Source organism: Echeneis naucrates, chromosome 8 (genome assembly GCF_900963305.1).
Source record: "Echeneis naucrates chromosome 8, fEcheNa1.1, whole genome shotgun sequence".
NCBI lineage: Eukaryota > Metazoa > Chordata > Actinopteri > Carangiformes > Echeneidae > Echeneis > Echeneis naucrates.
In genome coordinates, this window is record NC_042518.1 from 3865988 (window position 1) to 3892473 (window position 26486).

The 26486-nt window shown below is 41.7% G+C and overlaps 3 protein-coding genes across 4 annotated transcripts; 2 read left to right on the top strand and 1 right to left on the bottom strand.

The window, feature by feature from the left end:
• The first annotated feature begins 3169 nt into the window (after positions 1-3169).
• LOC115047205 (suppressor of SWI4 1 homolog) lies at positions 3170-10971 on the top strand. Its single transcript, XM_029507997.1, has 13 exons — positions 3170-3356; positions 3971-4141; positions 4983-5084; positions 5166-5216; positions 5405-5575; positions 5765-5841; positions 6117-6224; positions 6335-6458; positions 6546-6624; positions 6810-6939; positions 7028-7185; positions 7276-7662; positions 8993-10971. The coding sequence occupies exons 1-13, from the start codon at positions 3342-3344 to the stop codon at positions 9943-9945; spliced, it is 2526 nt and encodes an 841-aa protein (XP_029363857.1). The 5' UTR covers positions 3170-3341; the 3' UTR covers positions 9946-10971.
• Positions 10972-11051: 80 nt separating this feature from the next.
• eif3g (eukaryotic translation initiation factor 3, subunit G) lies at positions 11052-13766 on the top strand. The gene is made up of 10 exons (XM_029508944.1): positions 11052-11162; positions 11255-11301; positions 11906-11994; positions 12290-12349; positions 12447-12551; positions 12639-12834; positions 12959-13069; positions 13178-13314; positions 13462-13568; positions 13661-13766. Exons 1-10 carry the CDS (start codon positions 11140-11142, stop codon positions 13674-13676), a joined length of 891 nt encoding a protein of 296 aa, XP_029364804.1. The 5' UTR covers positions 11052-11139; the 3' UTR covers positions 13677-13766.
• Positions 13767-14531: 765 nt separating this feature from the next.
• dnmt1 (DNA (cytosine-5-)-methyltransferase 1) lies at positions 14532-25929 on the bottom strand. 2 transcript variants are annotated; one of them, XM_029507686.1, is made up of 34 exons: positions 25721-25929; positions 25124-25160; positions 24569-24676; positions 24222-24462; positions 24043-24115; positions 23841-23925; positions 23703-23743; positions 23570-23621; positions 23400-23483; positions 23174-23283; positions 22942-23060; positions 22771-22863; positions 22525-22676; positions 21964-22151; positions 20079-20259; positions 19875-19972; positions 19529-19676; positions 19311-19423; positions 19020-19221; positions 18803-18936; positions 18505-18681; positions 18193-18417; positions 17915-18107; positions 17655-17745; positions 17404-17544; positions 17027-17309; positions 16789-16930; positions 16467-16633; positions 16195-16372; positions 15908-16103; positions 15649-15812; positions 15261-15377; positions 14943-15036; positions 14532-14823 (listed from the first exon to the last, which is right to left on the bottom strand). In XM_029507686.1, exons 1-34 carry the CDS (start codon positions 25765-25767, stop codon positions 14786-14788), a joined length of 4512 nt encoding a protein of 1503 aa, XP_029363546.1. In that variant the 5' UTR covers positions 25768-25929; the 3' UTR covers positions 14532-14785. The 2 variants fall into 2 exon arrangements, with proteins under 2 accessions (XP_029363546.1, XP_029363547.1); XM_029507687.1 differs by lacking the exon at positions 23570-23621 and having other exon boundaries at positions 23400-23544.
• Between the last annotated feature and the right edge of the window lie 557 nt (positions 25930-26486).

Below are 26486 nucleotides of genomic sequence, written 5' to 3' on the forward strand. Positions count from 1 at the left end.
CTGTCATGTTGCGTGAGAAAACTGGTGAGATCTGAGAAAATCAAAACAATAAACACTGTCATTTTGTTTTCCTATGTGGAAAAGAAAAATATACTAACATTTCATAAACAAGGCCCTCGGTGGGCCCTGCAGCACTGAATAAATCTGTATCAACCTCTGTGGATTCAGTGAGGGTTAGGGTACTATAATTATGAAGCTAGGGGAGACACAAAGGGAATATCCTACTTATTGTACTATCATGTAAGACTATGTTACACAAATCATATAATAAAAATATACCCTCATATGTTTATATCATTAACACAATGTGCAATATATTACTTATGTATGAACACGTTTTTCCTTTTGTTTTGTATGTTGATGTTCTACTAGACAAAAATAAAAAGAGTGACTTCAGGAAATATAACAAAAATAACTCCTTACTCAAGCAAAATAGTGAAACGATAGAAGGACCTTCAAGGCAGGCAGCACAGCCATACTTCTGCTGGTCTTCAGCCCACAGGTCATGCCACCCCACTTTCCCCAGTGTGTTCCTTATTTAAACATTAAAAAGAAAATGCAATAATCCAAACCGATTTTAATTTCACATATTCTGTGCGGTGAAAAAAAAAAAAAAAGGGGAACAATGAATATCTGTTTGACACAGCAAGCGAATAGCGCCCTTAGGCTGCTGCTTTTTTTTTCTTTTGATAGTTTTTTATTTTTTTATTTATTTTATTGTTTGATTTTACTATCATGTTTTGTAAGGTGCCCATGATTGCCCAGAAAAGCGCCCATAAATAAAATGTATTATCAGTATTATACCACTACACCCTTTTGAGGCCGAAATGAAAATGAAATTACAATCAGTCCTCACATCCGGAAGAATAACACTTCCTTGTCACATGATCCTTTGTCTGTCTGCAGCGGTAACTTGTTTTACCGGTGTATACGGAAATGTCGGTGGGAATGATAAGAGGTAAGACTTTGAAATATATATTGCAGTAAGTGATATGTTACTAAGAGACAGGAATTTAGTAGTTAGTATGATTATAACCCTCTGTGGGTTTTGGTGTAGACCAGTACGACTAACAGGACATCGACTATCGTTGATTTTATCCAACGGCATCAACATATTTTCTATGCCACTGCCTATGCCTATGCCTTCTTGTTGCCAGACTTACATTTTTTTTCCATTCAGCAGCACTTATAGACCTGGATCGCACTCCTTGCAAGCTTGTGTAAAGTTGTAAACAATGTGTGAAATAGTTAATGTCCCTACTGTAAGGTTCACAGGCGATACATTTTGTTTTTTTGTTTTGCTTTTGCTTTTTGCCTACATACAGTTCTCTAGTTAATTTTCAGTCCTCATCAGACAATTGTCCCATTGTGCATGTTACGCAATGTTGGTTTGTACAAAGGCAAAAAAACTCCCAAAACATCATGTTGTGGTCAGAGCTTCCAAGAGGCAGGAGTGGGGATGAGTTGATGAGTATGACCTTCTGACTTAAGTGTACAAGTCAATTGTCCTATTATTCTCCTCTGCAGTATGTGCCAAGTTGTTGTTGTTTTTTTGTTTTTTTTTTACAGTTTTAATACGTTTATTGCACAGCACACAGCTTCACAAAGAATGTTTTGCATGTCTTGTGAGCTATGTAATGCAGCGGTTAGTGACTTGTTTTACTGGGCTGTGCATACAAAACTGTCCACAGGTCGTTCTGTGTGAAGTTTGCACAGTCTCCATGCCACAGTCCAAAGATGTTAACTGGTGACTCTGAATTGTAAACGTAACCGTGAACTGTTCTTTCGCTCTGTGTGTTCGTTCTGCAATGGACTGGTGGCCCATTTCGGGTATTACCTGCTCTCACCTAATGCCAGCTGGAAATGGCTCTGACGGATTTAGCGTTACAGACAGGGGATGAATGAAAGTCTGTGCTGGATTCAGGTGCACTGCTGCAGACACAGCTGAATTATGGGTACTACTGGATGGTCTGCAGTCAAATGGGGCCTGAGGAATGGCTGCCAAGTTTCTCCAACAGCTTGGAGTGAGATATGAGACACCCAAAACGCATGATACTCAATTATTTTTTGCTATTTTGCTCATTTCTTGTGCTTGATTTTGCTAAATCAGCACAAGAATTTTTTTGTGAGCATTGTTAATTTCCATCACCTTAAATACAGTTAGTTACCGTAGTCCAGAGCCCAAAACAACCCTTAGTCTTCATGTTGTAGATGTGTGGACACTTCTGAAACAGACAGTGTAGTGAATGGGGAAAAAAATCTCTTGATCACTATACAAATGGTCTTGGAGCACCAAAGATAGCTAATTAGCTAGCTAGTTAATTAACCAATTATTTAGCTGACTGACTGGCTAGTTAGCGCCGGTATTTCGGTATTTTATTCCATAATTAAAGTGTGATGACTTCCTACCGTTTTCGGAGGCACATCAAAGGGCACGCGGCTCACCTGAACGCGAAACTCGCCTCGCGCTTTCGAGGTTGGATGTTTTGAGCGCGTGCAGAAATCGCCTCGCCAAACTCAGGTGCAAGGGATTTCAAAGTAAAAGTCAAATACATTTGTATTTGTATATACAAATACGCTACCACATACTCCGATGCAGTAGGTGGCGGCATGCACCAGACAGTTAAAGATTTCAGTCCGCCATGGAATGAAAAAGGAGAAGAGGATTTGTTAATCCTGGAGTGCCTTTACAAATTAGATTACTGTAACTAATCCGTGTGAGAAATTAGCAGCTCCGACAGCTCTCTCGGATTAGTTGTGCAGATGCTTTTCGGGACTCGGTGAAAGGGTTTTGTTCGGACAACCCAAATTATTGGTCAGAATTGCTAGGCAATAGCAACAACACAACTGGGTGTTCGCGAAACAAAAACGCTGCCAGTGACCGGGCTTCCGTAGACTCCGGGCCTCTTTCAAAGTCAGCAGCTTTGGAGTTGGACAAAACTAAAATGTCTTTGCCGGTCAAAGCGGATACCGTGGGGCCCGTTAACGGCCGGGGATCGGTTATTTACGCAGATCTGATATCGACGGAAAATGGCTTCCTTCAAAGAAGTCCAAAGAATAGAAGGTATATTTTTTTTTGGTGATTACGGGTTCGTCGTTCGTCATATCCGGAAACTCGGAACGAAACTGTGGTTCGTCCCGAAGTAGCCGGACATTTTAGTGTGACGCAACCCGATTTACCATGTGCGGATGGCGGATTCGGTTCCGTACTTGAGAGGTTTCGTAAAAATATAAGCGATCAGGATGGTCAACTGTTAAAATTGGTATTATCGTTACTTGCAATATTTTTTTTAGTTTAGCTAATGTCAGTTTGATCGCCGGTTCTACAGCCGTGCTGAATTATGGGTAAATCAAAGGTACGTAGCGGCCTACACGAACAGATTAGCCTTAATTTATAAAGCTTAATTTTCTCCTAAATGGACGATGTATTACAATTACTACTATTATTACAAATAATTCACCGAAGAGCTGCGTTCTGGTAATTCCTGCTAGATGACGCCTGTGATTTTTGTAATTATTCAGCATATTTAAAAATAATCCGAATTTTATTTGTTTCCCAAATGAATTTTCGGGAAGCTTATATATCGGAATTTCTTTTAGACAAGTTCACCCAAGATGGCAGCACGGCGGCGTAATGGGGCCTTTTTGTGTGGAGTTTGCATGTTCTCCTTGTGCCTGCGTGGGTTTCCTCTCACCATCCAAAGACATCATTTTAGGTTAACTGGTGACTCTAAATAGTCTGTAGGTCTGAGTGTGAGTGGTTGTTGGTCTCTGTCTGTCTCTGTGTGTTGGCCCTGTGATGGACTGGCGAACCTGTCCAGGGCGACCCCGCACTCGCCCAATGTGAGCAGGGATTGGCTCCAGCAACCTGGAAACAGAAAAACAGTTAACAGAAGTTCAGTCAAGATGTCACCGAAGCAGTTTCTTTCAAATTGTTAACGCAATCATATTTTTTGGAATTTTCTTTCAGACCAAGAACCAGAAGAAGTCCCGAGCCACAGCCAACCATGTGGCCGAGCAGACCTACGCAGCTGTCCCCCACTCGTTCGTCTTCCACCGGGGTCAGATCGGGAAAAACGTCGCTCAGCTCATCGTGGATGTGCGGAGAGTCATGGAGCCTTACACCGCGGAGTCCCTGAAGGTTGGCCCGGCACCTTGATTTAAAAACTTGATGAGCAGCAGTATCGATGCAACAGCACTCTGTAAAATACCGGACCGTCCGGTACGCCCTGCACAGAACAATACGCCCTTATGTCCCGCCGGTTTTCGGTACAAGTTGGGTTGCATTAACGCTTATGGCTTTACCGGCTTAACAGTCCAGGTGAAAGCCCTCCCCGCGAGTTAATGTCCAATCATTGTTGTATCCCCGCCCGCTCACGGTGACTAACCTATCACACTGTTGCGGCTCACACACAGAGAAGCAGGAACACTTTTACCTGGGAAACGACAGCTTTACATCTGAATGCCCCGGACACGCCGTTGCTGGAGGCTGATTATGACTGATTGTTTGTGTGAGGCTGCTGTGCACATTCGTTTGTGTGTAAACAACACCCGCCCAACTTAATATTGCCTCTTGTTGGCTTACTATGAAATCTCACTCTGCCTTAGCCAATCATCACCAAAAGAGAAACAAAACACCTTTGCAATTCTTGTGGCTGGCTTGGCATAGAACCAAGTCTGATGGCAGCTTAAATTAGTTACTTCACATTTCATAACACACCACATTTAATTGTTGGTCACGGTAACAGTGTTGTAACGATGGGAATGGTAATTAGTTAGATTACCTGTTTATTAATGCTGTTATTTCCATCACTGCTACTATTTATGTATACTAGTAGTGAATCCAAAGAGGCACCTCAACATTTGTTTTTTGTTTGCAAAAAAAACACAAGTTTGTGGCTTTTATGTTTGCCGGGGGCTGTGATGTGCAGAAGTTTGTGTGCTTTGTGGCATTCCGTGCTCACTGTGCTTGATCTTTTCAGGTTAAGAAAAAGAATGTGCTGAAAGACTTTGTGGCCATTGCAGGACCGCTGGGAGTAACCCACTTCATGATCTTCAGCAAGACCCCAACTACTATCAACATGGTGAGATTCCATCAACCCCGAAACAGATGTTTTTTCTCCCTTGTTAAACTTGTCCTGATAACACTTTTCTTGCTCTTTCAGAGACTAGCTAGATTGCCCAAAGGACCCACGCTTTATTTCAGAGTACTCAAGGTGAATGCTGTATATACACACAAGCACAGTAGATAGATGGGCCCAGATGATGATCATATTTTAATATTTGATTTTCAAGTGATGTTTTTCAAAGTAAACGCACTGATGTGCCCAAAGTGCCAATGACTTCTAGCTTCTTTTTTTTTTTTTTTTTTAATTTTAATAAGAATCTTCTTTTTTCTCCACAGTACACCCTTATCAAGGATGTGGTTTCATCTCTGAAGAAGCACAGGATGCACGAACAGCAGTTCACCCATCATCCGCTTCTCATCCTCAATAACTTTGGAGCTGATGGCATGCACATAAAACTAATGGCCACCATGTTCCAAAACATGTTTCCTTCCATTAATGTGCAGAAGGTATGTTTTACCAGCATCACTGTCATTTTGATCAAAGCCATATTAGCATGATGAAAGTATAGTCTTCTGACTTCACCTGAAGATTTGTCAAAAGTAAACGCTTTCTGACTTTTTAAGGCTTCAGGGATTTGTCACTTTTCAAAATTGAGTTAAATTTCGAGGGATCAGCGTGGATTTTTATTTTCTTAGGTAAGCCTCAACAACATCAAGAGGTGCGTGCTCTTGAATTACAACCCAGAGTCTCAGGAAATTGAACTCCGACATTAGTAAGTAAAAGTTTGACTATATATTGTCATAAATATTAACCGCAATAATATTTAAGAAATTATTATATTCAGGCCATATCACTCTTCTCTACATGACTGTTACTTTAAATGATTTTGTGATGGTTGGGCTCAGATGATGACAAATCGTAACGTGACTGTTCAGTGATATATGTTCAAAGTAAACGCACTGATGGGCCTCCAAACAATTATCACATATCTCTAATGCGCTGATCAGAAAGAGCAGTGACCTAAACAATGCTGTTCTCAACCTGCAGCAGCCTGAAGGTCGTCCCTGTCGGCATGAGCCGTGGAGTCAAGAAGTTGATGCAAGAGAAGTTCCCCAACATGAGCAAGTTTGAGGACATCAGCGAACTGCTGATGAAGTAAGTCCAGAGAACCAAAAGGACGGCATTTCTGATCTGGAGTTGTGATGACATCTGCAGAAAAGTGGTGTTGTGTGTTAACTACTGTACACTTTACTAACCGCTCACAGGGGGACAAACCTCTCAGAAAGTGAAGCAGAGCAAGACGGGGAGCACAACATAACTGAGCTGCCACAGGTCTACTCTGGAAGAGGAAACATGGCATCCCAACAGAGCGCTGTTCGTTTGACCGAGGTGAGGCTTTCAGAGAGAGCGTGGTTTTTAAAAACAATTTTGATGCTGTTTGGATGGAAGATGAAAATTGCATCTTGTTCTCTTCAGATTGGTCCTCGCATGACGCTACAGCTGACAAAGATCCAAGAAGGCATCGGAGAAGGAAACATTATTTATCATTCTCTTAGTGAGTCACTGTTGCTCATCTTTTAACTTTCTGTTCAGGTGTGGATGATGACAACACAAGTATGAATCCTATGATTTCTCTCCAAAAGTAAACGCTTACTGATACACCGAAAGCCTGTTAGATCTTACTCGCACCTGGTGCAAACTGTTCCTCAATTGAAAGTTTGTTGATTACTATGTTTGCAGTCTCGAAGACAGAGGAGGAAATACAGGAGATCCTGAACAGAAAGGAGGCCCAGTTAAAGGAGAAAGAATGTCGTCGCAAAAAGCAGGCGGAGAATGTTGCTCAGAAAAAAGAGAAGCGAGAACAGCACAAGTAAGTTGGCCTCCAATATAATTAAATTCATCTTCCTGTTCCATGTTTCACTTTAGATCAGAGTGAGAACATGTTCTGCTTGTACTAGAAAAAATAGCCTGGAAGGCATTAAGAAGAAACGTGCTGAAGCTGAGGAGGACAGCGAAGTGGAAGATCCTGGGATGCAGGACGGTCAGGAAGTGGCTGCTGAGTCAGACGATGAGGTGGAATACTATCGACAGGCTGTAGGAGAGGAGCCTGATGAAGGTGAATGAAAATGTGCCATTATGAATTTATGTTAGCTCCATTGGTTTGAATGTTTGTAAGTATGGTTATTTTTTTATTTTTTTTATGCAGACATGTTCCCCAGTGTCAAAAAGAGGCGCGGGGCAGAAAAATCTCATGGACCTGCCAAGAAGAGGAAACTGTCCTCTGACAAACCACCAAGAAAAGACATGGATGCTAAGAGAAATGACCAAGGACAGAACAGAGGCAAAACAGGAAAGGTGTGGAACAAATCAGGGCACAGGGAGAACATGAAGCTTGGAGGAAGTAAATTTGCAACCAAGAAACCTGGCCACAGAGAAAATAAATTTAGTGGGAAGAAGAAATTTGAAGGGAAAAAATCACTTGGAAAGAAAAATAAGGACAAATCATTCAAATCTAAAGGCCAGAAAGCAAAACCTGGTTTCAAGAAGAAAGGTGGTGGAGCACGGCAAGGCTTCAAACAGTGGAAGGGAAAAGGCTGACCTTGCTTTTCCTACAGGGCTTGGACATTGAATGCCTCCACTCATGTTTGTTTGTTTTTGTTTTTGTGAATGTTTTTCTATTTTTTAAATAAATAGAAAGAAAGGAAACTTGGCGTAATTTATTCTTGTTGAGGAAGCCTTTGCTGATTAATGTGGCAACGTCATGGTGTTCTTTCTACAGCTTCACTTTCCTGCATTTAGTGTTATCTGTTAACAGGACCACAACTTACAGCTGCACATTGTTTTGATGAAGTTTAAACATTTTACAACATAAGTTATTATCCCAATGATTCATTTTATGATTATGATTGGACTTTTTTTAATCATAAAGGGGCACATATTCTTGCCAACAAACACCTTTGTATTAAAAATCTGAAAATGGTGTGATGGCAAGCCCTATAATTAGATATATATATATATAGATATATATATATATATATATATATTTATTTATTTTTTTTTTAGATTGTAGAGAGAAATTTTATTTTCTAATAAGCGCCATTGGTAGTGCTTTATTTTTCTAATCTCTAAAGAGACAAACTTGATCTGATATAAAGATAACACGCATGCCCAACCTCCCACAGATGAGCAATGCACATCACTGAAAAAAAGATAACATGGTTCAATAGAGTACAGTTTTGCAACACAATGAATCTATGGTCAAACAGGCAGAAGAGGGAAAATTAGGCACAATTGTACATTTGTCATCAGGAAGTATCATCTAATAATAGCCCTGTCTAGAATGTCAGCTCTTCACAATAAGGAGCAAGTTTTGTCCATCTGCGGTCAGATGTGTCACATATGTGCACGCTTGATAAGTGATAAGCTGTCACATGATGACTGTTAAAACACCAGTCTAGTAGCGTTTTGGTTTGTAATGGTACAACACTTTTTTTTCTGAGTTTTGCTTCTTCAAACTGTGAAGTTTCTGCAGTGTTTGAGAGGAAGTAGGAGGTTTGTGTATCAACACTTGAAATCTTCCCCTCAAACGTTGTTAGTTACAGACAGGAATGGTCTCACCCGCTGAGAGCTTCAGAGTGCCAGCATATATACCAGAAATGCTCTGGACTGCACCTCAGCAAGCGTAGGTTAACGTTTTAATTTCTGATTGTTTTTTTTTTTTGTGAAATGAAGATCATTTGTAGCAGAATAACATTTCCTGACAGTAAACCTTTCATCAATGCAGGCTATGTTAAAAAAAATAACGATAAATATGAACTACTGTTTAACTATTGTGATCTGAAATGTAATGAACTAACATACTTCCATTCACAGATACTGCACTGAGCAATCTGTAAAAAAAAACAACTTGATAGCTAAGTAATCTTCATCTAAAAGCAAGATGGTGCATGATTTTGCTGACTGTGAGAAGTTTCAAATAGCCCTGCTGCCCACGGTGTTTGGCATAGAGTTCATTGTGGCCCTGGCAGGAAACCTGTTCGCCCTGTGGCTGCTGCTGGTCAAAGAGAGAAGGATCTGGCACACTGGCGTCGTGCTGTCTTGTAACCTGGCCATCAGTGATCTGCTTTACGTGCTGACCCTTCCCCTGCTGATTGTCTACTATGCAATGGAGAAAAACTGGAAGTTTGGTGATGCCGCTTGTAGAATCGAGAAATTTCTTTTTACCTGCAACCTCTATGTGAGCATCTTCTTCATTATGGCGATAAGCTTGAACAGATGTGTGGCCCTTGCGTGCCCTTTCTTCACCCGATCCTACATAGAGCCCTCCCACGCCAAAGCCGCCAGTGTCACGATCTGGATCATCGTAGGAGTCATTTCCTGCCCTGTGTTGAAATATGCCACCATCTGGCAAAATGGCCACGCAAATAAGACTCTGTGTGTGTCATACTCTGAAGGGAATCATGCGGACATAAACCATCACTTCAATTACAAAGTATTTCTGGCCATCTTTGGGTGTCTTGTTCCCTTTCTGGTTACTTTCACTTCTTACTTTGTGGTTATTTGGGTGGTTTGGAGGAATGTCAGTATAACCCCGCTGGAGAAGTGCAAAGTAGCTGTGCTGGTGGCGTCAGTCCTCGTGTTATATGCAGTTTCCTTTGTGCCTTATCACATCTTTCAGACCTATCACTTGTATCTGAGAGCCAAATCTCCAAAAAGCAGTGTCTGCTGGGCTTACAGCATGTACCAAGTATCCAAGGGACTGGCAAGTCTGAACATGTGCATCCACCCAGTGCTTTACATGGCTTTGTTCGACAGTATAAGAGTAGCTTGTTGTGGAAAGAGCCCTGAAGATAATGGTGTTGAGAGGGGGAAGTAGTGTGATGACATTACTGTGAAGCATGTCCTTATTTCAGGTTAAAAATTTTACTTCTCCTCCAACCACAATGTTTTCATTATGTTGTATTTGTAATATTGCATTTCTGTATTTTTAACCTTAAGGGACCTTAAAATCTGTAATAAAAATATCTTTTTTACTGAAAAGCAGCTGGTTTCTAAAATAACACAGTTGATTCCTGTCTGACCCAATACATATTTATATACTTGCTTGAATGAGTCTTGAATGCTTGAATTTTTTTTAATAGCTATTCAAAACAAATGAGGAAAAAAAGGACCACATTTGTTTTCTTAAAAATTTTATTTTGTGCAACAAAAACATTTTTTGTTTTGTTTGTCTTCCTGAGAATTAAATGTTCTGTGACAAAAACAAAACCTTTATCAGTTTGTTTTTCCTGAAGTTGGCATGGATACCATCACACCACCAGAGGGCGAGCCTGTCGCTTCTCCTCCCTGTCATCTTGTGCATGGCTGGATTCACCTTTTTTAGTTTGCAAAGATTATTAAACCACGCTGTACATAGAGGTTTCATTATCCCACTAAACATCCAGAATGCACTCGAGAGCTGAAATGATCGGTTGCTGATTCGGTTGGTTGATTGACAGAAAGATTGGCAGCAAGTTTGATCATGTTTTTTGTCATTTAAGCCTATTTTCCTTAAGGAAACCATCAATCGATTTATAAACAAAATATTTACCTTTTATGCACTTCTATGCTGGAATAGACAGAATTTGCTTTAATTCGTTTGTTTCATACTGTTTTTTAAAGAATTATGGATTTATTAAGATTTTGTGATGAATATCTGTTAGGCTCCGTGTTAGTTGACTTTATTTGATCCAGTAATTGCTTGAATCATGCAGACCTAAATGGTATAAAAGAAACGGATACTTTTTTGCCCCTTGTGTGTCCCAATATGACTTTGTTTTAGATCCAGTCTTGATCCTATGTCCTACACAATATGAATTATTTGTATTACTGTTATTACTGTTATTATTATTATTATTATTTATAATGCCACACCCTTTTAATTAAATATTTTCAGAAAGCAAAATGTCGGACTCTTAATTTGATAAACAGCCAACGTGGTGTTTTTACTGTGAAAGTTCACTTCCCGGAAGCGGATGTGGTGTCGGCTTCGCTCGCTCTTTCCGGTCCTGAAGCTAAGCTAGCTGAGAGGATGCCGTCGATTGAATACGACGAGTGAGTGTTTTTAAGCCACTTTTAACACTTACGGTGTGTGTCGGAGTGCTGTTATTGATCTGATACCTCATATGAACCTTTCCCCCCCGCAGCTCCAAGCCCAGCTGGGCGGACCAGGTGGAGGAGGAAGGAGATGAAGGTAAAGAGCTACTTAGCTTCGTTAGCCGATGCTAGCGCATCTGCTGTAGCCTCGCAGCCCGGAGGAGGAGGAGGCCGGCTAGGCGGTTTCAGCTTCCACGTGGCTGCCGGGTGTAAAAATCGGGTGGAAATATCCACACCCCAGCTTAGTTAACCCCGCAACCCCCCAAAGATGTCTGAATGACTGACAATAAACGAAAACTATCATCAGGAAAAGTGGGGTCGTCCCGCCGACAGTGACGCTGCCGATCAATGGTGACAGCTAAGTGTTAGCATGAGCAGCGCCAGAAAATGACTTGGACTCTGGAGGTTTTGGACTAAAAGACCTAGTCTGGATTTTGAGATTGAAATATGTGGCGTGCGTGGCTGTTATTTGGGTGTATTTCAAACCAGGAGACGTATGCAAAAGATAAGAAACAGGCATTAGTTTTTAATCCTGAAAAATGCCGTTATCATCATCTTTGGTGGAACTTTCTGTCCGGATGTTGGTGAACTGCAACCAAAACAAAGAAATGCATGTATGAAAGTAAATAATGTCTATCTGTGTCATACATTTGTGAAGTCCGATGTGACTGAGATATGTATCTTTTTTTTTTTTTTTTCAGGCACACTACCATCCCCGAAGGAAATCATCAAAGGAAACATTAAAACTATCATAGACTATAAAAGGGACGACGATGGAAAGAAGATCAAGGTAAGAATTTTGTTCCTGTTAACATCTGTAAACAGCAGACACAGCTCCAAAAAAAAAAAAAAAATAATAACTTAAATGTTTTGCATGCGTCCACCTGTCAGACCAATATAATAGTAAATGTGTGTCTTTAGTTTATCATTGGGACTTTTCCAGTAAACCTCAATTAAAACCGTTTTTTTTCTTTGTTTACATTTTAAATATATGGTCGTGACATTTGGGTGCCTCAAATATCGAACACACTAAACAAAAGTCTGTGTGGAATAAAACTTTGCATTTGCTGCCTTTCTATCTTTAGATTGTCCGGACCTTCAAGATCGAGACACGAAAAGCCTCAAAAGCTGTGGCCAGGAGAAAGGTCTGCTTTCAAGCTGAATATAGTTCCATCGACTTGAAAATGGACAAGATCTCAGTTGAATTCAGATTCTATGAACTTTATTTTTCTCTCGTTTCAGAACTGGAAGAAATTCGGTAACTCTGAGTTTGATGCTCCAGGTCCTAATGTTGCCACCACCACAGTCAGTGATGACGTCTTCATGACTTTCATTTCCAGCAAGGAGGTGAGAATCCACTCTGAGCTTAGAGGTTTTGTGTGCTAACTTACTTGGGGTACTGAATTGATTACCTTATATCTCACCCTTGTGCAGGACCTGAATGCCCAAGACCAGGATGAGGATCCCATGAACAAACTGAAAGGACAGAAGATTGTGTCTTGCCGTATTTGCAAAGGTGACCATTGGACCACCCGCTGTCCTTACAAGGACACCCTGGGACCCATGCAGAAGGAGCTGGCTGAGCAGCTTGGGCTTTCCACTGGAGACAAGGACAAACCTGCTGGCTCTGGTACAACCCACCATTCTCATATCACTCTTGAATCTGTTGATACGGTCTGTTGTTAGTCTTGGCAGCTGGTTGTTCTTGGAAGTTGTCATGACGTATGCGGCCTACCTTTCCTCTCTTTAACCAGCGGAACCAGAGCCTGCACAACCTGCGCAGAGCAAGACTGGCAAGTATGTTCCCCCGAGCTTGAGGGATGGAGGAACGCGAAGAGGGGAGTCCATGCAGCCTAACCGCAGAGGTGGGTGTGTGTTGGTGGATAAACTGAATACATGCTTTCACTGTTTTTGAATTATTGTGTAGCAGCAGACATGTTGTCCAGAATAAACACTGGTGTGTCACTTGACAGCTGATGACAATGCCACCATCCGTGTGACCAACCTGTCTGAGGACACCCGTGAGACAGACTTGCAGGAGCTCTTCAGACCGTTTGGATCCATCTCCAGAATCTATCTGGCCAAGGACAAGAATACAGGCCAGTCAAAGGTCAGCGTTCATCCGAACAATACGAAGAGCTGCTTGCTAAAAGAAGGCATTTACTATGTCCATTTAGATAATATATTGACCCTTGAAAAGAAATGCATTATGGTCCAGCCATCTCATCCATCACCTGTTCACTTTATTTTCCTGCAGGGTTTTGCCTTCATCAGCTTCCATCGCAGGGAAGATGCAGCCAGAGCTATTGCAGGAGTGTCAGGATTTGGATATGATCATCTTATTCTCAACGTTGAATGGGCCAAGTAAGTCAATTTACATCTCTGTAAAATAACTAAGCATGTTTTTTTTTTTTTTTTTAATTCTTGAAGCCAACCATGTTTATGTTTCTTTGCAGACCATCAAACAACTGAGGAATCCATCAGAAAATATTCCATGATGCTGCCAGATTTTCTTGTGCTAAAATATGGCTGTTACCGAAATAAAAATAGTAATTATCACAATTTCTTTGTTCTTTTCTTATTTTGTGTCAGAGTATAAGTTTCATGGTCATTTTTAGCCTGGATTTTAAAATTCTATTATTGAAGATTCTTCAGTTGAATGCTTCTGAAAACCCGTCAGACCACATCAGAAGCTGAGACGAGTTGTACAGCTCCTATTAGCTGAAGAGTGCCGTGATTATGTAAAAAGTTTTGTGGTTCTGTTGATTTGAAAATTGTCAGCAAAGAATGGCCTTCAATGCAGTTGGTGTCAACGACTTATTGCCCAGGATGGTTCGTGAAGATATAAAGAAACCCCACACATGAACTGTGACTTGTACCTGAACATTACCTTAAAAAAAAAAAAAATAAATAAACTGACATAATTGATGAAAATTTGGACTGCACACATGAAACCACCAGTACAGCTCATTTCACTTTAGGCCAAAATCATCACCCCCATACAGTTAATGCACAAGCTTTTAATTCTGGCCACTTTGTTGTGCTAAATGCTGCGGTGGAATTCAGCGTATGAATATTTAACAGCCACTCAAGTACATTTCATGTGATACTGTATTTAATGGACCTCGGACCAATTCAAATTCAGTGCTGACCTTTGTCCAGGTTGTATTAACCATAAATAGCAGCTGTCCAGTCCATGAAATGCAGCCACCAGCTGCATTAAGTTGCTCCACATGAAGTCATTCTGACAACCAGCATTTAGATCTGAACGTGGCCAAAATCCAGCTTCATCACGTCCCATTTTTAGTACAATGAAAGAGATTTTTATCATTTCTTAAGAGCTTTATTTGAAATATTACATATTAAAAAACTACATACAATTTATCCCTTATGAGGCGAGCAATTCCCAACAACATGATTAAAAGCACATTTAAAAACATCGAACGGCACTGCACAGAATGTCCATGGTGGCCACTTAGTGACACAGTTGAATAAGTTGCCATCTTATTGAAAAGAAATGATTTCCAGACACAGCATCAGGATTTTATGGAACCAATTTCTGCTGGTATAGCAACTAGGGGCTATTCAGAGACCTCCATCTTTTCTTGTTTGATGTTCTCTAGGGAAGGAAACACAAAGATGTCTGGATATGCAAATGTGAAAGTCTGTCAGGACTAAAAAACAAACAAACAAACAAACAAACAAAAAAAAAAAAAACAACTGAGACAAATAACTTACCTGATGCTTGTTCTTCCTTCATTCTATCCATGACACACTTCTTAATTTCCAGGCCTATGGCTCTGGAGAGAGGAGGAGGCACTGCATTTCCCACCTGAGAGGCAGCAACAAAAACAAGCAATTACATAACCTGTGACAGAACAAAGCTGTGAACTTCACTGTTTGTATGTAGAGAAATAAAGTCTACATTATCATATTGTTTAATAAAACATGTTTTGGCGATTTGAGCAAATTTTAGGGGCGGGGGGAGATAAAATAAATAAAACCCACTTCCACTTCTTCTGTTCAAACTAGTTCTTAGTGAAGCTGTGGATTTACCTGTCTATGCTTGTCGAGAATGTTTCCAAAGAAGCGGTAGGTGTCGGGGAATCCCTGAGAGCGTGCACACTCCCTCACACTGACCACTCTGTGCTGCTCAGGATGCAGAACGCGACCCTGCAATTAAAAACGGCAGGAAATCCATTAGACATTAATTCAACTGTTGAGCTGTTAGCAAGATTTTTTTCCAGCCAAACCAAAGGTCAATTAATCTGGATTTCAAACAGGGTTGACTAAAGGTTTTAACCAAAAAGAGGCTTTGTCCCCATAAATGACTTGAATTAGATTTTGTTTTTAAATGAGATTAGGAGAGAAGTTTCACAGTATTTTAACAAGCACAGGCTGGAAGCTTAGCCTTGTTTTGGCTGAGCTCTAACAGATGACACACCTGTTTGCCCATGGGTTCAGGGTTAGTAACAGTTGTGCTGAAGAAGCCGTCCCACTCCAGCCTGCCATACAGTCCAGCCCAGTGATTGTGACGGTTACCCGTGTGGGGCAGACACCAGGGGATCAGCGTGTTGAACTGCCTGTCTGCAGGGTCACACGGTTTCCCTAAACGATGCAGAAACGTAGCCATGACCATTAGGGATGCCTCAGGAGTGGGAAGGTAATGTTATCTTTTCTAATTAAAAACTAGACCAGCATACCTCCTGCACAAGTGCAAACGCCTCTGAGTGCACCTGTACTGCTGCGCCCATTCTTCTTATCAGAGTGTGTGTAACGCAGTTTCTTGGTCATGGTGTTATCTTTAAGCCGGACCTCAATGTTGGGCAGATCCCTCCAGTCGGAGCCTGGAGCCAAGGGGATGTGACGCATCCGACCCTCAACCAGCGCACTCATGTCCTGAGAACACAATCGTTTTGAAAAGTGACACAACAGCAATGCAGCACGGATATATTAAGTTGGATTTACTGCCAAGAAGTAGACAGCGAACCTTGCAGATGTGATCTCTGAGGATGGGCTGATACTGAGTGCCTCTAATCTGCCTCTGGAACCAAGACTGAGGCTCCCCGTTGTAGGAAATTTCCAACGCAGCTGCACCATTGCGAATCTCGGGGAGGTCAGACATGGTGTCTCGGACAGTGATGGTTCTGTAGATGCCTCCGTTACCTCTGTTGTAAGAAAAGAAATTTAGTTGGATGACAATCCCACTGTAGGTTTGTGACTTACAATCTCAATTATATAAATAAATAAAATATTGATTACCGTGTGACATTACTGATGTATTTCTTTTCGTCCACCACCACACTTAGAGAGCAAGCTCTGGGAGCAAACACATGCAGAGGCTCTGGGTAGAGAGGAAGCTTCTCTCCAGGAGCTGCAGCCAGGATGATTGCCCTGCGACGGGTCTGGGCAACACCGTACTGACCAGCCTGCCCAGAGAAGCACCACAAAAGGTAGGCCATCATCATAAAATAAATAAAAATAAAAAATACATACGAGCATTCATGGCTTTCAGTGTGCACCAAACAGTAGCATGATGAGGGATGGAGGCACGTGAAATATAAATCGGTATAGCTGAACCCACCTGAAGGACACCAAAGGTACATTGGTAGCCCATGCGCACAAGACAACGTAGAGTCAGCTTTAGGACCATGGAGTTTTTGAATGACACAAAGTTCCTCACATTCTCGAGTAGGAAAAACTTCGGTCTGTAATAATCACAGTAACTGCAAAAAAAATAAATCAAAGAAAACTGGCTTTAAATGTGCTCTGAAGTAGTATGTGATCTATAAATGTGATGTACAAGCCAAGATGAGACTGACCTCAGATAAGAAACCACAAGCGAGTTCTTGAATTTGGAATAAGTGCGAGAGTTGAAACGGTTCATCCCACTGAAGCCTTGGCAGGGGGGGCCTCCACACAGCATCTCCACATCCCCCTTCTGGGGCAGTTTCTGGCCCAGAGAATTTGTCTTCTCTCCAGACATCACCAACTTCAGCAAGACATTACAGTCCTCGGTGAAGACCGTGGTGCCGGGGTTGTTGAGTCTGAAGGCCTGGGCTGCAGGTTCCCACATCTCGATGGCCCACAGCGTCTCAGAGATTCCTGAAAGTAACCAGCAGTCACACTTTCACTCTGTTTGGCAACATTTATTGATATTAAAGCAGTTAAAAAAAAAAAAAAAAGGAACCAAACTAACCAGCTTGATGGAAACCTTCAGAAAGTCCACCACAGCCAGAGAACACATCCAGTGTGCGATATTTCGACACTTTAGGTGCTTGTGGTTCATTCTGAGTCTCCTGTGGCTCCTGTGCCACTGACGCCTTTCCTTTCCCCTTCCCTTGTAGAGGACGACAGGATTGTTGGATTCCGCTATGCTTTTAGCGCAACAAAATCATTTTCGCATACAAAAAGAAAATGCATTTGTAATTATGACAGAACTCTTCTTACCTTTCCCTTTGCCCTTTCCTTTTCCTTTATGAACAGCTGAGCGAGCATGATTTGGAGGATCCTCAAAGCTTTTTGATTTTGCATTATAGGCCTGTTTGAGAGGGATATGTAAGGAATGTTTATACCATATTTAAAATCCACTTGTACTCAAATTTGAGCATTGCATTTCCCAAGTTTCAGCATGCTTTCATATTTATACCTCAACAAGAGGTTAATCAGTTACAAATCCACAAATCAGTTAAACATTTTTGCAGAAATACCTCCAGGAAATAGAAACGGTCAGGTCCACCACTGGAATAGTCCTGGACCGGCTCATTCAGGTCTTCTCCATACTCTACTTGACAGCGGCCGAGCACGTCAGCCATGTTGACGGTCACTTCTTCATCACTCCAGTACAGCTGATTGATATCTGTGTGGTAACTAGCTTTCACACCTTTGTGAGTGTTCTCGGGCCTGGAATATGAGACGAAACAAAATCTGTTAGTCATTCACAGACAACACCCTGAAATACACCTAATTTCATTTTAATCCAGTTTACCTGTAGAACTTGTAGATTCTTAGTTTGACCTCTGACACGTCAGGTTTCGCATTGCTGCGTCTGTGACAAAAGATCTCCTTGATGCGTCCAACGCGGAAAGGCTCAGGAGCATCCAAGTTTGACCCCTTAATGTAGTCTGAGGACTTCCTGTAGTACTCTGGATACAGCTCCTCATCCACATCCTCTTTCCGATGGGAGCGCTTCACTGGGCTGGCTGGCTTCACACTTCAAAGACAGGAACAAAGGAAATGAGTCTCATGTGCATGTTTATAATCATACAAGTACATAATTTTGTAAAATGACTTCACTAACCTGAAATTAAAAGTCTCAGGAGGGAAGTAGACACCATCTCCTACCCTGAACTGCTCCCCCTTAAAGCAGGCCAGAGCATACAGAGCCCTGGAGTCATCATCATTATCCAGGGGCTCAAAGACGCGAGGACTCTCCTTTTCCTCCCTTTCTTTAATCCTCTCACAGCTGCCACAGAACCTGAAAGGAGGAGGGAGGGAGGGAGAGGGAGGAAAAAAAGAATATCTCCATAAGGTTAAGATAACAGAGAGGCACAAAGAAAAGATCAGACTTTCCAAAGAAATCTGAGAATAGTGCTTACTTGAACTTGGAGTCTTCTGATGGAGTGGTTTTAGGAGGCGTCTCAAAACGGGCAAACTCTGTGTCATACCAGAACTGATAGAAAAAACTCTTCCCGTCATCTTCAATCACCTTAATGTCAACGTCCATGCCACCCTGAAATACAGGAGCAACCCTGGCATCAAGAAAAGAGAACAGCACTCCGGTCTGCAAATTCAGATGCTGTGAAGTGAGCATACCTCCATAAACCAGTTGTCAGATGGAGTTTTGTATGTGACGTTCACTTTGCCTTGGATATAGTTGAGCTGCATGTCTTCACATTCATCCACAATGACGAGCTCCAGTGGATCAGAGGACTCTCCCAGCACCGTGTGAATCCCACGAAGAAACCAGTGAGCATGGAACATTTTCCCATTATTGTCCTCCCACAGTGAAGTGATTCTGCGGAGGAGTGCATCATTCCATGTCATTAAGCTCATACATCACCACAAACTGAATGTCAACAGGGAGCGTCTTTCTAAATGTCACACCTTGCCAGATAGAGGGGAGTGCTCGGGTCCTCTGATGAAACTGAGACACAGTCTCCCACCTCCAGCACTTCATCATTCACAGAGACCTTGTAGTAATACTTCTTTCCCTCAGTCTGAAGGCCATAGAGGACAGATTTGTGCCATAAAAATATGTACTTGCCCAAAAATGCTCATGTATAACAAGCAAAAAAATTAAACCGAGGAAGCAAAATAAATACCTGAACAGGCTCTCCGATCCATGTCAGTTTGCACTGGGTCTGCTTCTTCCTCTTAGCATAAGAAACCTTTTTGGCCTTCTCCACTGGAACATCTTCCTCCTCAATATTCTCATCATCCTCAGCCTCCTTTACTGCAAGGTTTGGACATCTAAACAGGATGAACATTGACAAGAGATTAAGGACTACAGAATTAAATGAAACCAATCACCTTAGTGTAACTTCTCATATACTTCTCTATTTCGAGTTTCAAAGATTCAGGAGCAAATATATCAAGCAATAATACGGATACTGTGGGAACAGAGAGACATTCTTGAGCGAAAGACAGTTGCTGCAGAGATATGCTCACCTTCTCTGCTTACACGCTTGCTTGCTTTTGCCACTTCCTCCAAATTTAATCATGTCCTTGCAAGCTGCACACTTGCCACAATCAGGGGATTGGCAAACCTGAAGAAAAAGTAAACCTTACATTTTGAACAATTTAAGAAACCCACAATCAGGCACAAGTTGTTGCGTTGTTGTGTTTAAGAGAGGGCTGTTTTCAGAGACTCACCTCACAGACACCACAGCGCTGTCTTTTGACTCCACTCTCTTTATCATTCTGCTCTATCTGATCAGAGAAGAAGGTGTCAAAGATCTGGTAGACCAGCTTGGTGGTGGTTGCTTTGGTCGGCCCCTTACTGTCCTTCTCAATCTTTGTCGGGTGACGAATGGCCTGACGTCTGGCAGCTCTCCTGTCAGAACAAAGATCGCTTTCAGAGGTGAGGTCCATTTGGGATAAACACCTGATGGTTTGTGGAGCGATGGCATTATGAGGCCCCTGGCCTTCAACACACCACAGCATCAGGCCATGCAACAAATGAAACAAGCAAATGAAACCAAACAGACAAGACAAATACAATGCAGAGTTCCCGTTAGATGCAACTGGCCATTGAAGTTCTTTCCAAAAATTCAAGCCAGAAGAGAAAAAGTCAGTTGCTGAGTTACAACTGACAGTTTAGTGAGTTCACTTTGATCTCAAACATCCAACCAGTTGTTTCCTCAGTCTTCTTAAAGTATGAGCTTTGACGTTCAGACTTCCCTGAAGATGATTCTTAGAGTTAATTATTTTAATGCAAGTTAAGCTCTGGAGTCAATAGTTAGAAAAGCAATTCTGGCTATTTGCCACACTAACTGAGCCTATGAGGAGAGAGGCTTGGTCACAGCAGCCCTTGGTGCAATTTAGCTTTGTTTTATAGTTTCAATTACTTTAATTTGAACAGAACTTATTATATTAAGAGCAGGCTTAATAAGATTCCATATATTACCATCAAAAAGTATTAATATCTCTAAAGGATTTTTGTGACAAGAAGCAGAGTTGCACTTAGAAATACTGCACAGGTTCTACTCCAACCATCGTGGTTCATGTGGAGATACCCCAGAGCTGACTGTAGCACTGTGAGGAAACGCCTTAAGAGATGCTTAAAGTCAATCCTTGGACAGTTTCTCTTTCTTTGAAAAGGCCACTGTTGGGTGATGATAAAAGTTCCAACTGTCTACCAGTTACCTTTTGAACTTACTCTAGCCAATCAGACTTGTGTATACATGTTTGGAAAAATACTGAAATAGTGCAAGTTTACATTACTGAGTTTTAACAATAAAAGTAAAAGTTATTCATTTTGATCAGCAAGATATTTTACAAGACCCTGCACAATTCATTCAAATTTTTAACTAAACTTTTCCCCTTGTGACTGAGCCAAGATAACCTATGGACATTGGACCATGTGCTATTTGGCCAAAATTCAGATGTGCCTTAAACCAAAATGAACATCTAAAATCTAAGATACAAAGATAAATAACATCGGAATCATAATTCTAGCGTGAACTCTGTTATAATGCTCTGTTTGTTGATATAGCTTCTATATGCTTCACACTAACACACCACCATACAAGCTAAGGATGCATTCACAACGAGGCCTACCTACCAGTACAGGAGCATGCTGCATTAGGAAATGTCAAAGGAACGTTAGACATTAGGGAAAACAAGGAGCGAGGAGCATCAAGACAGGAACATAAGCAAAGAAATAGATAAAAATAATAAAAGGGATCACATCACAATCCTGAAGCATCTGTGCTGTGGAGGAGCTGCTGCTAGAAATATGAGTTAGGCGGAGAACAAAGCGCTTTCCCTGAAGCCAAATATACAGAGTGGACACTGTTCAGCTTTGTTTTGACCTACAGTAGGACTCTTTCTTTTCTGTCAAATGAATTATGTATGAAACTGAACTTACACAACTTGCACAATATTTCCTGAGAGAAATGAGCTTTCCAGTGCAGTGTGACCCCCTTAGTTGCTAAAAAGTGAAGTCAGCTGATGTGATGTTGACATAGACTATCAATCTGTCTGACACTGCAACAGAGTCAACAAAAACCATATCTAAATCATCTTCTAGCCATACCTCTTTCCTAGAGTGACTCCCGCGAGCTTGATTAGGTCTCTCATGCAGGGTGTTACAATGATGGGCTGCTCATCAGAATCGCCAGCCTCATCATAGCTCTCTACCTGCTCCACCACAAACTGGGCGTGGCGCAGCAAAGTGTCCTCGGTGAAGCAGTTGAAGTTCAAGCCTGCTGGAGGTACGGTGGTCTGAGGACAGGAGGAACAGATAGCTGGTCAAGATCTATATTCTAAAATTATGTTGTGGTTTAATTATTTTGTCCATAAAAAGCAAATAAGTCACAATATCAGAGTATGTTTATATTTATGAACATTCAACGAGCAAATATTTATTTTAGAAATTGATGTGAAATGTTAGCAATCATTTCATTAAATTACAGCTCTGCCAAAACTTTCTGTATTTTCTGAAAGTTATTCATTACAGATTTGTATATTTATCCCTAATGTGAAATTTCCTGGATTAAATGTTTTTATCTCTGAAGGGAAAAGTGCAGCTCAAACAAATTTATTAATAAATCTGGAGGAGCAGTCGTAGGAGCAGGCAGACGTTGGGGTTCCTCACCTCAATCTTGTTCAGAAGGTCCTCATAAGTAGCATCACGATTCTTCTGGAGGAATTCCACCACTATCTTGCTCATGTAGATCTTCTCTTGCATGAGTGCAAATATGGGGCCATACTCTTCACTTGGCTGCATCAGGATGTAATCAGCAAAAGCTGGAGAACAAATACAGTGATATTAGCCATTAGTGCATTACACGCACAAAAAGGGGGAAAGATGCATTAAAACTTTAAGCAATTATGTTGCTACCTGTAGTAAATCCAATTAAAGCTTTTTCTCCACCATCAAACCCAGTGATCCACCAGGCATTAATGGGACCGAGCTTCTTTGCAGGGACGCCACCTACAAACACATGCAGATTTGCTTTAGTCTCTCCAAATGAGATGATGATGTTGATTCTTGAAATTTTTATTTTTGTACCATCCATGCAAGGGTTGTCATCATAGATGGGTTTGACAACACAGCTAACGTAGAGCTCTACATTCTTCTCAATCAGTCCAGAGTCAAAGGGACAAAGGTGGCCATGCTTGTCATAGACACTGCAAGATAAAAGTGTTGCTACTATAACTGACAAAGCCTCACTTTCTGCAGCAGAATTACAGACAACAATGTAATTAAAAAGGACATTTTTCTTATTAGTTTGCTCTCTTACCTGAAGCTTGTAATCTTGTGCTGCGGCAAATCATCATAACTCTCAAATCCATCCTCATTTGAGTCAAACAAGGAGAGGCGCTCATCTGTTAGCATTTCTGGTTCATCCAGCTGAAGACAGAAAAATCATTTCATGTCTCAAGCTCATCAACACAAGAATGAAACTTTCAAATCACTTCCTGAAAGAACATCGATTAAAAAAAAAAAAAAAGAAAGAAAGTACTTACCGCATTATCAGGATCTCCTTGGAAAAATTTTAGATCTGAATCATCCAAGTATTGTCTACAGTCTGGACATTTGGGAGGTGGCGTCTTTAAGATGGAAACAAAAACTATAAAAGCTGCGTTTACAAAAACATGTACATCTGTGTCACTGAAACGAATGAGCATTTTATTACCTTTGCAGAAACTGTTTTAACTATCTCACTCTTTGATTCCTCTGGAGCAGCACTACAAATAAAAAAGTATTAGCACACTATTTTTTTATGAGCTCTATAACTGTTCTTAATGTTCAGAGGGCAAAATACTTACTTTTCATGGGAGTCTACTTTGAGCCGCTTCTCCTCCCGAGACTAAAAACAATTTTAATGGGTGCTGAGTTATTTAACGAACATTGAGAATTCTACCTTTGCATTTCTTAAACTTCATTGACGCATGAATATGTTTCACCTCCTCAACTTCATCCTCCTCTTTCTTCTGTTCAATTTTCCCATTAGTTGATTCTCCATTCAGGTCTTCTGACTTCCTCTTTTGACTGCAACACATTTATTTTTATAAATTTACAATACAGAAATGAAACTGGGGGTGGGGGAAAGGAAAACAAAAGTAGGGCGGGGGGGGGGGGCAACAACAACAAAAAACATATACGCACACTTTGGAGAACATCGACATGATGCTTGGTTGTTTCCCACTGTTTCTTGTAACCCTTGTACTGGCTGGAGATTCTACAAGAGAATAAAGATGTTTAATTTGTGCTTCATCTCTACAATTAAATGCATCTGTGCAAAGATGGAAAAAAAAAAAAAAAAGGAAAACAAAACCCAAAGTTACTTTTGGTGTCAGAATTTGCCTTGCTTCTGCGTCCACCCTTTCCCTTAGGAGCAGCTGGTGACTTAACAGCCTCTTCTTCCTCCTGTACATCCATGGTTGCATCTTCCACGTCCTCTTCTTTGTGGGAACCATTTGTGAAACCGTTTGTCTTTCCATTCTGTTCCACGCCATCAACGTGTGAGCCATTTTCAAGGTTAAGCTCTTTACCCAGCAGGGCCTTGACATTAGTGATGTAAACCTCCTACGGAAAGCATGAGGCAAACATCAGATCACATTTCAACAAAAACAAGCTGTAAACTTCTGATATTACTTATAATTCAGCTCTGACAATTGAAATGGCCACTCACTTTTGAGATCTCTGAACTTTTCATCTTTTCCTCCAGGCTGGTCAGCTGGTCCTGAGCATCAACATGCAAGAAGTCCTGTACTAACTTGAGCTTCTCTTTAATGTGATCCTGGAACAGCATTTTAAGAAAAACAGTTAGGATTTTTTTTTTATATATAAAACTTATTGCTTAATTTATGAGTGAGGTATTGAGTGTTGCCCTGACATGGACCTGGCAACACAGTCAGAGATTGAAATAGTGGAAAGTTAAGTATGTACTCGTTCAACACAAGTCCTTGTGCTACATGTGTCTCAGTGAATGCGTTGGATATTTCAAACTTTTTTTTTTTTTTTTTTAAACATGCAGGAAGCTACAGTGGAGAAGCACTGAGACGTGTTGTCTTATGGCATCATCTATCAAATGCACTGACAGTAAACCACATTAGAAGGAGAATCCCTTTAACGTGACACTGAGCTGTGAGTTTGTCATGTTTAGGTGACTTTGGAGGCCCGGAGTGAGACACTTGTGGAGACGGCATGCAGGCTCTCAGGTGCAGCAAGCAGACCCTGAACCCACCTCGTCCGAGAAGCCATCCTGGTCCAGCACCTGCAGCCTGCGAACAAAAGAAAAGACGTCCAAACAACGTTACGGTTTGCCATCCGGCGTGCGGATCATGCGGCAGCAATGTGCGTGTCCGAGGATGCCGCGTTGAAAAGCGGCGTGTGGGCGAGAAAAGCCGCGACACAGGTTAACAAAACTTCCCGAGTGGCGCCAAATCTCACAACACGCTGCCTCCATCCATTGACAGGCTAATGCTAACGGGCTAGCCGTTGTCAAGGGAGCTAACTCGGGCTGCATCGGCATTGACCCGTCCGAGCTAACGCTAGCAGATGCTAGCAGAGACTGCCCCCCCCCCCCACCATCACCATCATCATCATCACCACCACCACCACCACCACCGCCACCACCCTCCTCCTCCCCCCCCTCCTCCCACTCTCCCCGCTCATGACAACCGGGGCACACACAAAAGGCAACGTTTTCGGGGTTTCGCCGTGTCTGTCGGCGGGGCGGGGGGCGGTGGGCATTTTAGCTGCTGCCCCGAAAACAAAGTGCAGACATGCTACATCCCCGCGAGCGTCAACTGTTATTAGCATTCAGGTTCACGAACGTTACCTTTTCTTGACATCCTCTGGCAGAGACAGGGAAGTCCTGGCTGGCATGGTCAACAGTTAACGGGCCGCGTGAAGGCAAGGGAGATAAAAAGCGTGTTTTAAAAACGTTTAAAACAGATTAAAACCGCGGTCGTTGACCACAGCGCGGCTCCACTGGGACTGTCGGATCCGGCAATGGATGCTATAAGCGATTCGGGCGCGCGGGCCGTCTTTTCGCGCGGAAACCCGGGTGTTGTGGACCGTACCACTTCAGTTATCCGCGGAGGGGGGGTGGAGGAGAGACACGCTCAACCTGACACGGCGTATATCTCGACCGAGTTTATGTTTTAAACCGATAAAGAAAAATTTTCTGCAAATAGATCACAGCTGAAACACAGCCGGGTCTGTATGCGGCTGTGTCGTTTCAAATGCGTTTTAAATAAAAACTTACACAAAATTTGTTGCCCCCTCTGCTGTTTGCCAGATGTTGTAGACGGCTGACCAAGCGGAAGCGATCTGAGTGTTGTTTACTAATGTGCATTAGCGATATATTTCCACGTTTGTGATGGTTTGTGTCTGCGCTTTTTAACTACAGCAAAAATAAATATCGGATTTGTCATTCCGTGTTCATGATTCAGACGCCGGCTGAACTGTCTGTTTCTTTCATTCATAGCTAGATTAAAGCTGCAATAATTAGCCGGTAATTAATCGATCGGCTCGACGGAAAATCAATAATCACCAAAAAACACTTCCATCAGGAATAATGGTAATGGTTATTTTTGTTTTAG

Bases quoted from the DNA above. Each gene is read 5' to 3' on its own strand.
- LOC115047205 (XM_029507997.1), top strand. The intron at 5,842-6,116 runs GTAAGTAAAAGT...CTCAACCTGCAG, and splicing joins GAAATTGAACTCCGACATTA to CAGCCTGAAGGTCGTCCCTG. The intron at 6,225-6,334 runs GTAAGTCCAGAG...AACCGCTCACAG, and splicing joins ATCAGCGAACTGCTGATGAA to GGGGACAAACCTCTCAGAAA.
- eif3g (XM_029508944.1), top strand. From the start codon at position 11,140: ATGCCGTCGATTGAATACGACGA. The intron at 11,163-11,254 runs GTGAGTGTTTTT...TCCCCCCCGCAG, and splicing joins CCGTCGATTGAATACGACGA to CTCCAAGCCCAGCTGGGCGG. The intron at 11,302-11,905 runs GTAAAGAGCTAC...TTTTTTTTTCAG, and splicing joins GGAGGAGGAAGGAGATGAAG to GCACACTACCATCCCCGAAG.
- dnmt1 (XM_029507687.1), bottom strand. From the start codon at position 25,767: ATGCCAGCCAGGACTTCCCTGTCTCTGCCAGAGGATGTCAAGAAAAG. The intron at 24,677-25,123 runs GTGGGTTCAGGG...ATGCTGTTCCAG, and splicing joins AGGATGGCTTCTCGGACGAG to GATCACATTAAAGAGAAGCT. The intron at 23,926-24,042 runs GTGCGTATATGT...AATGTGTTGCAG, and splicing joins ATGTCGATGTTCTCCAAAGT to TCAAAAGAGGAAGTCAGAAG.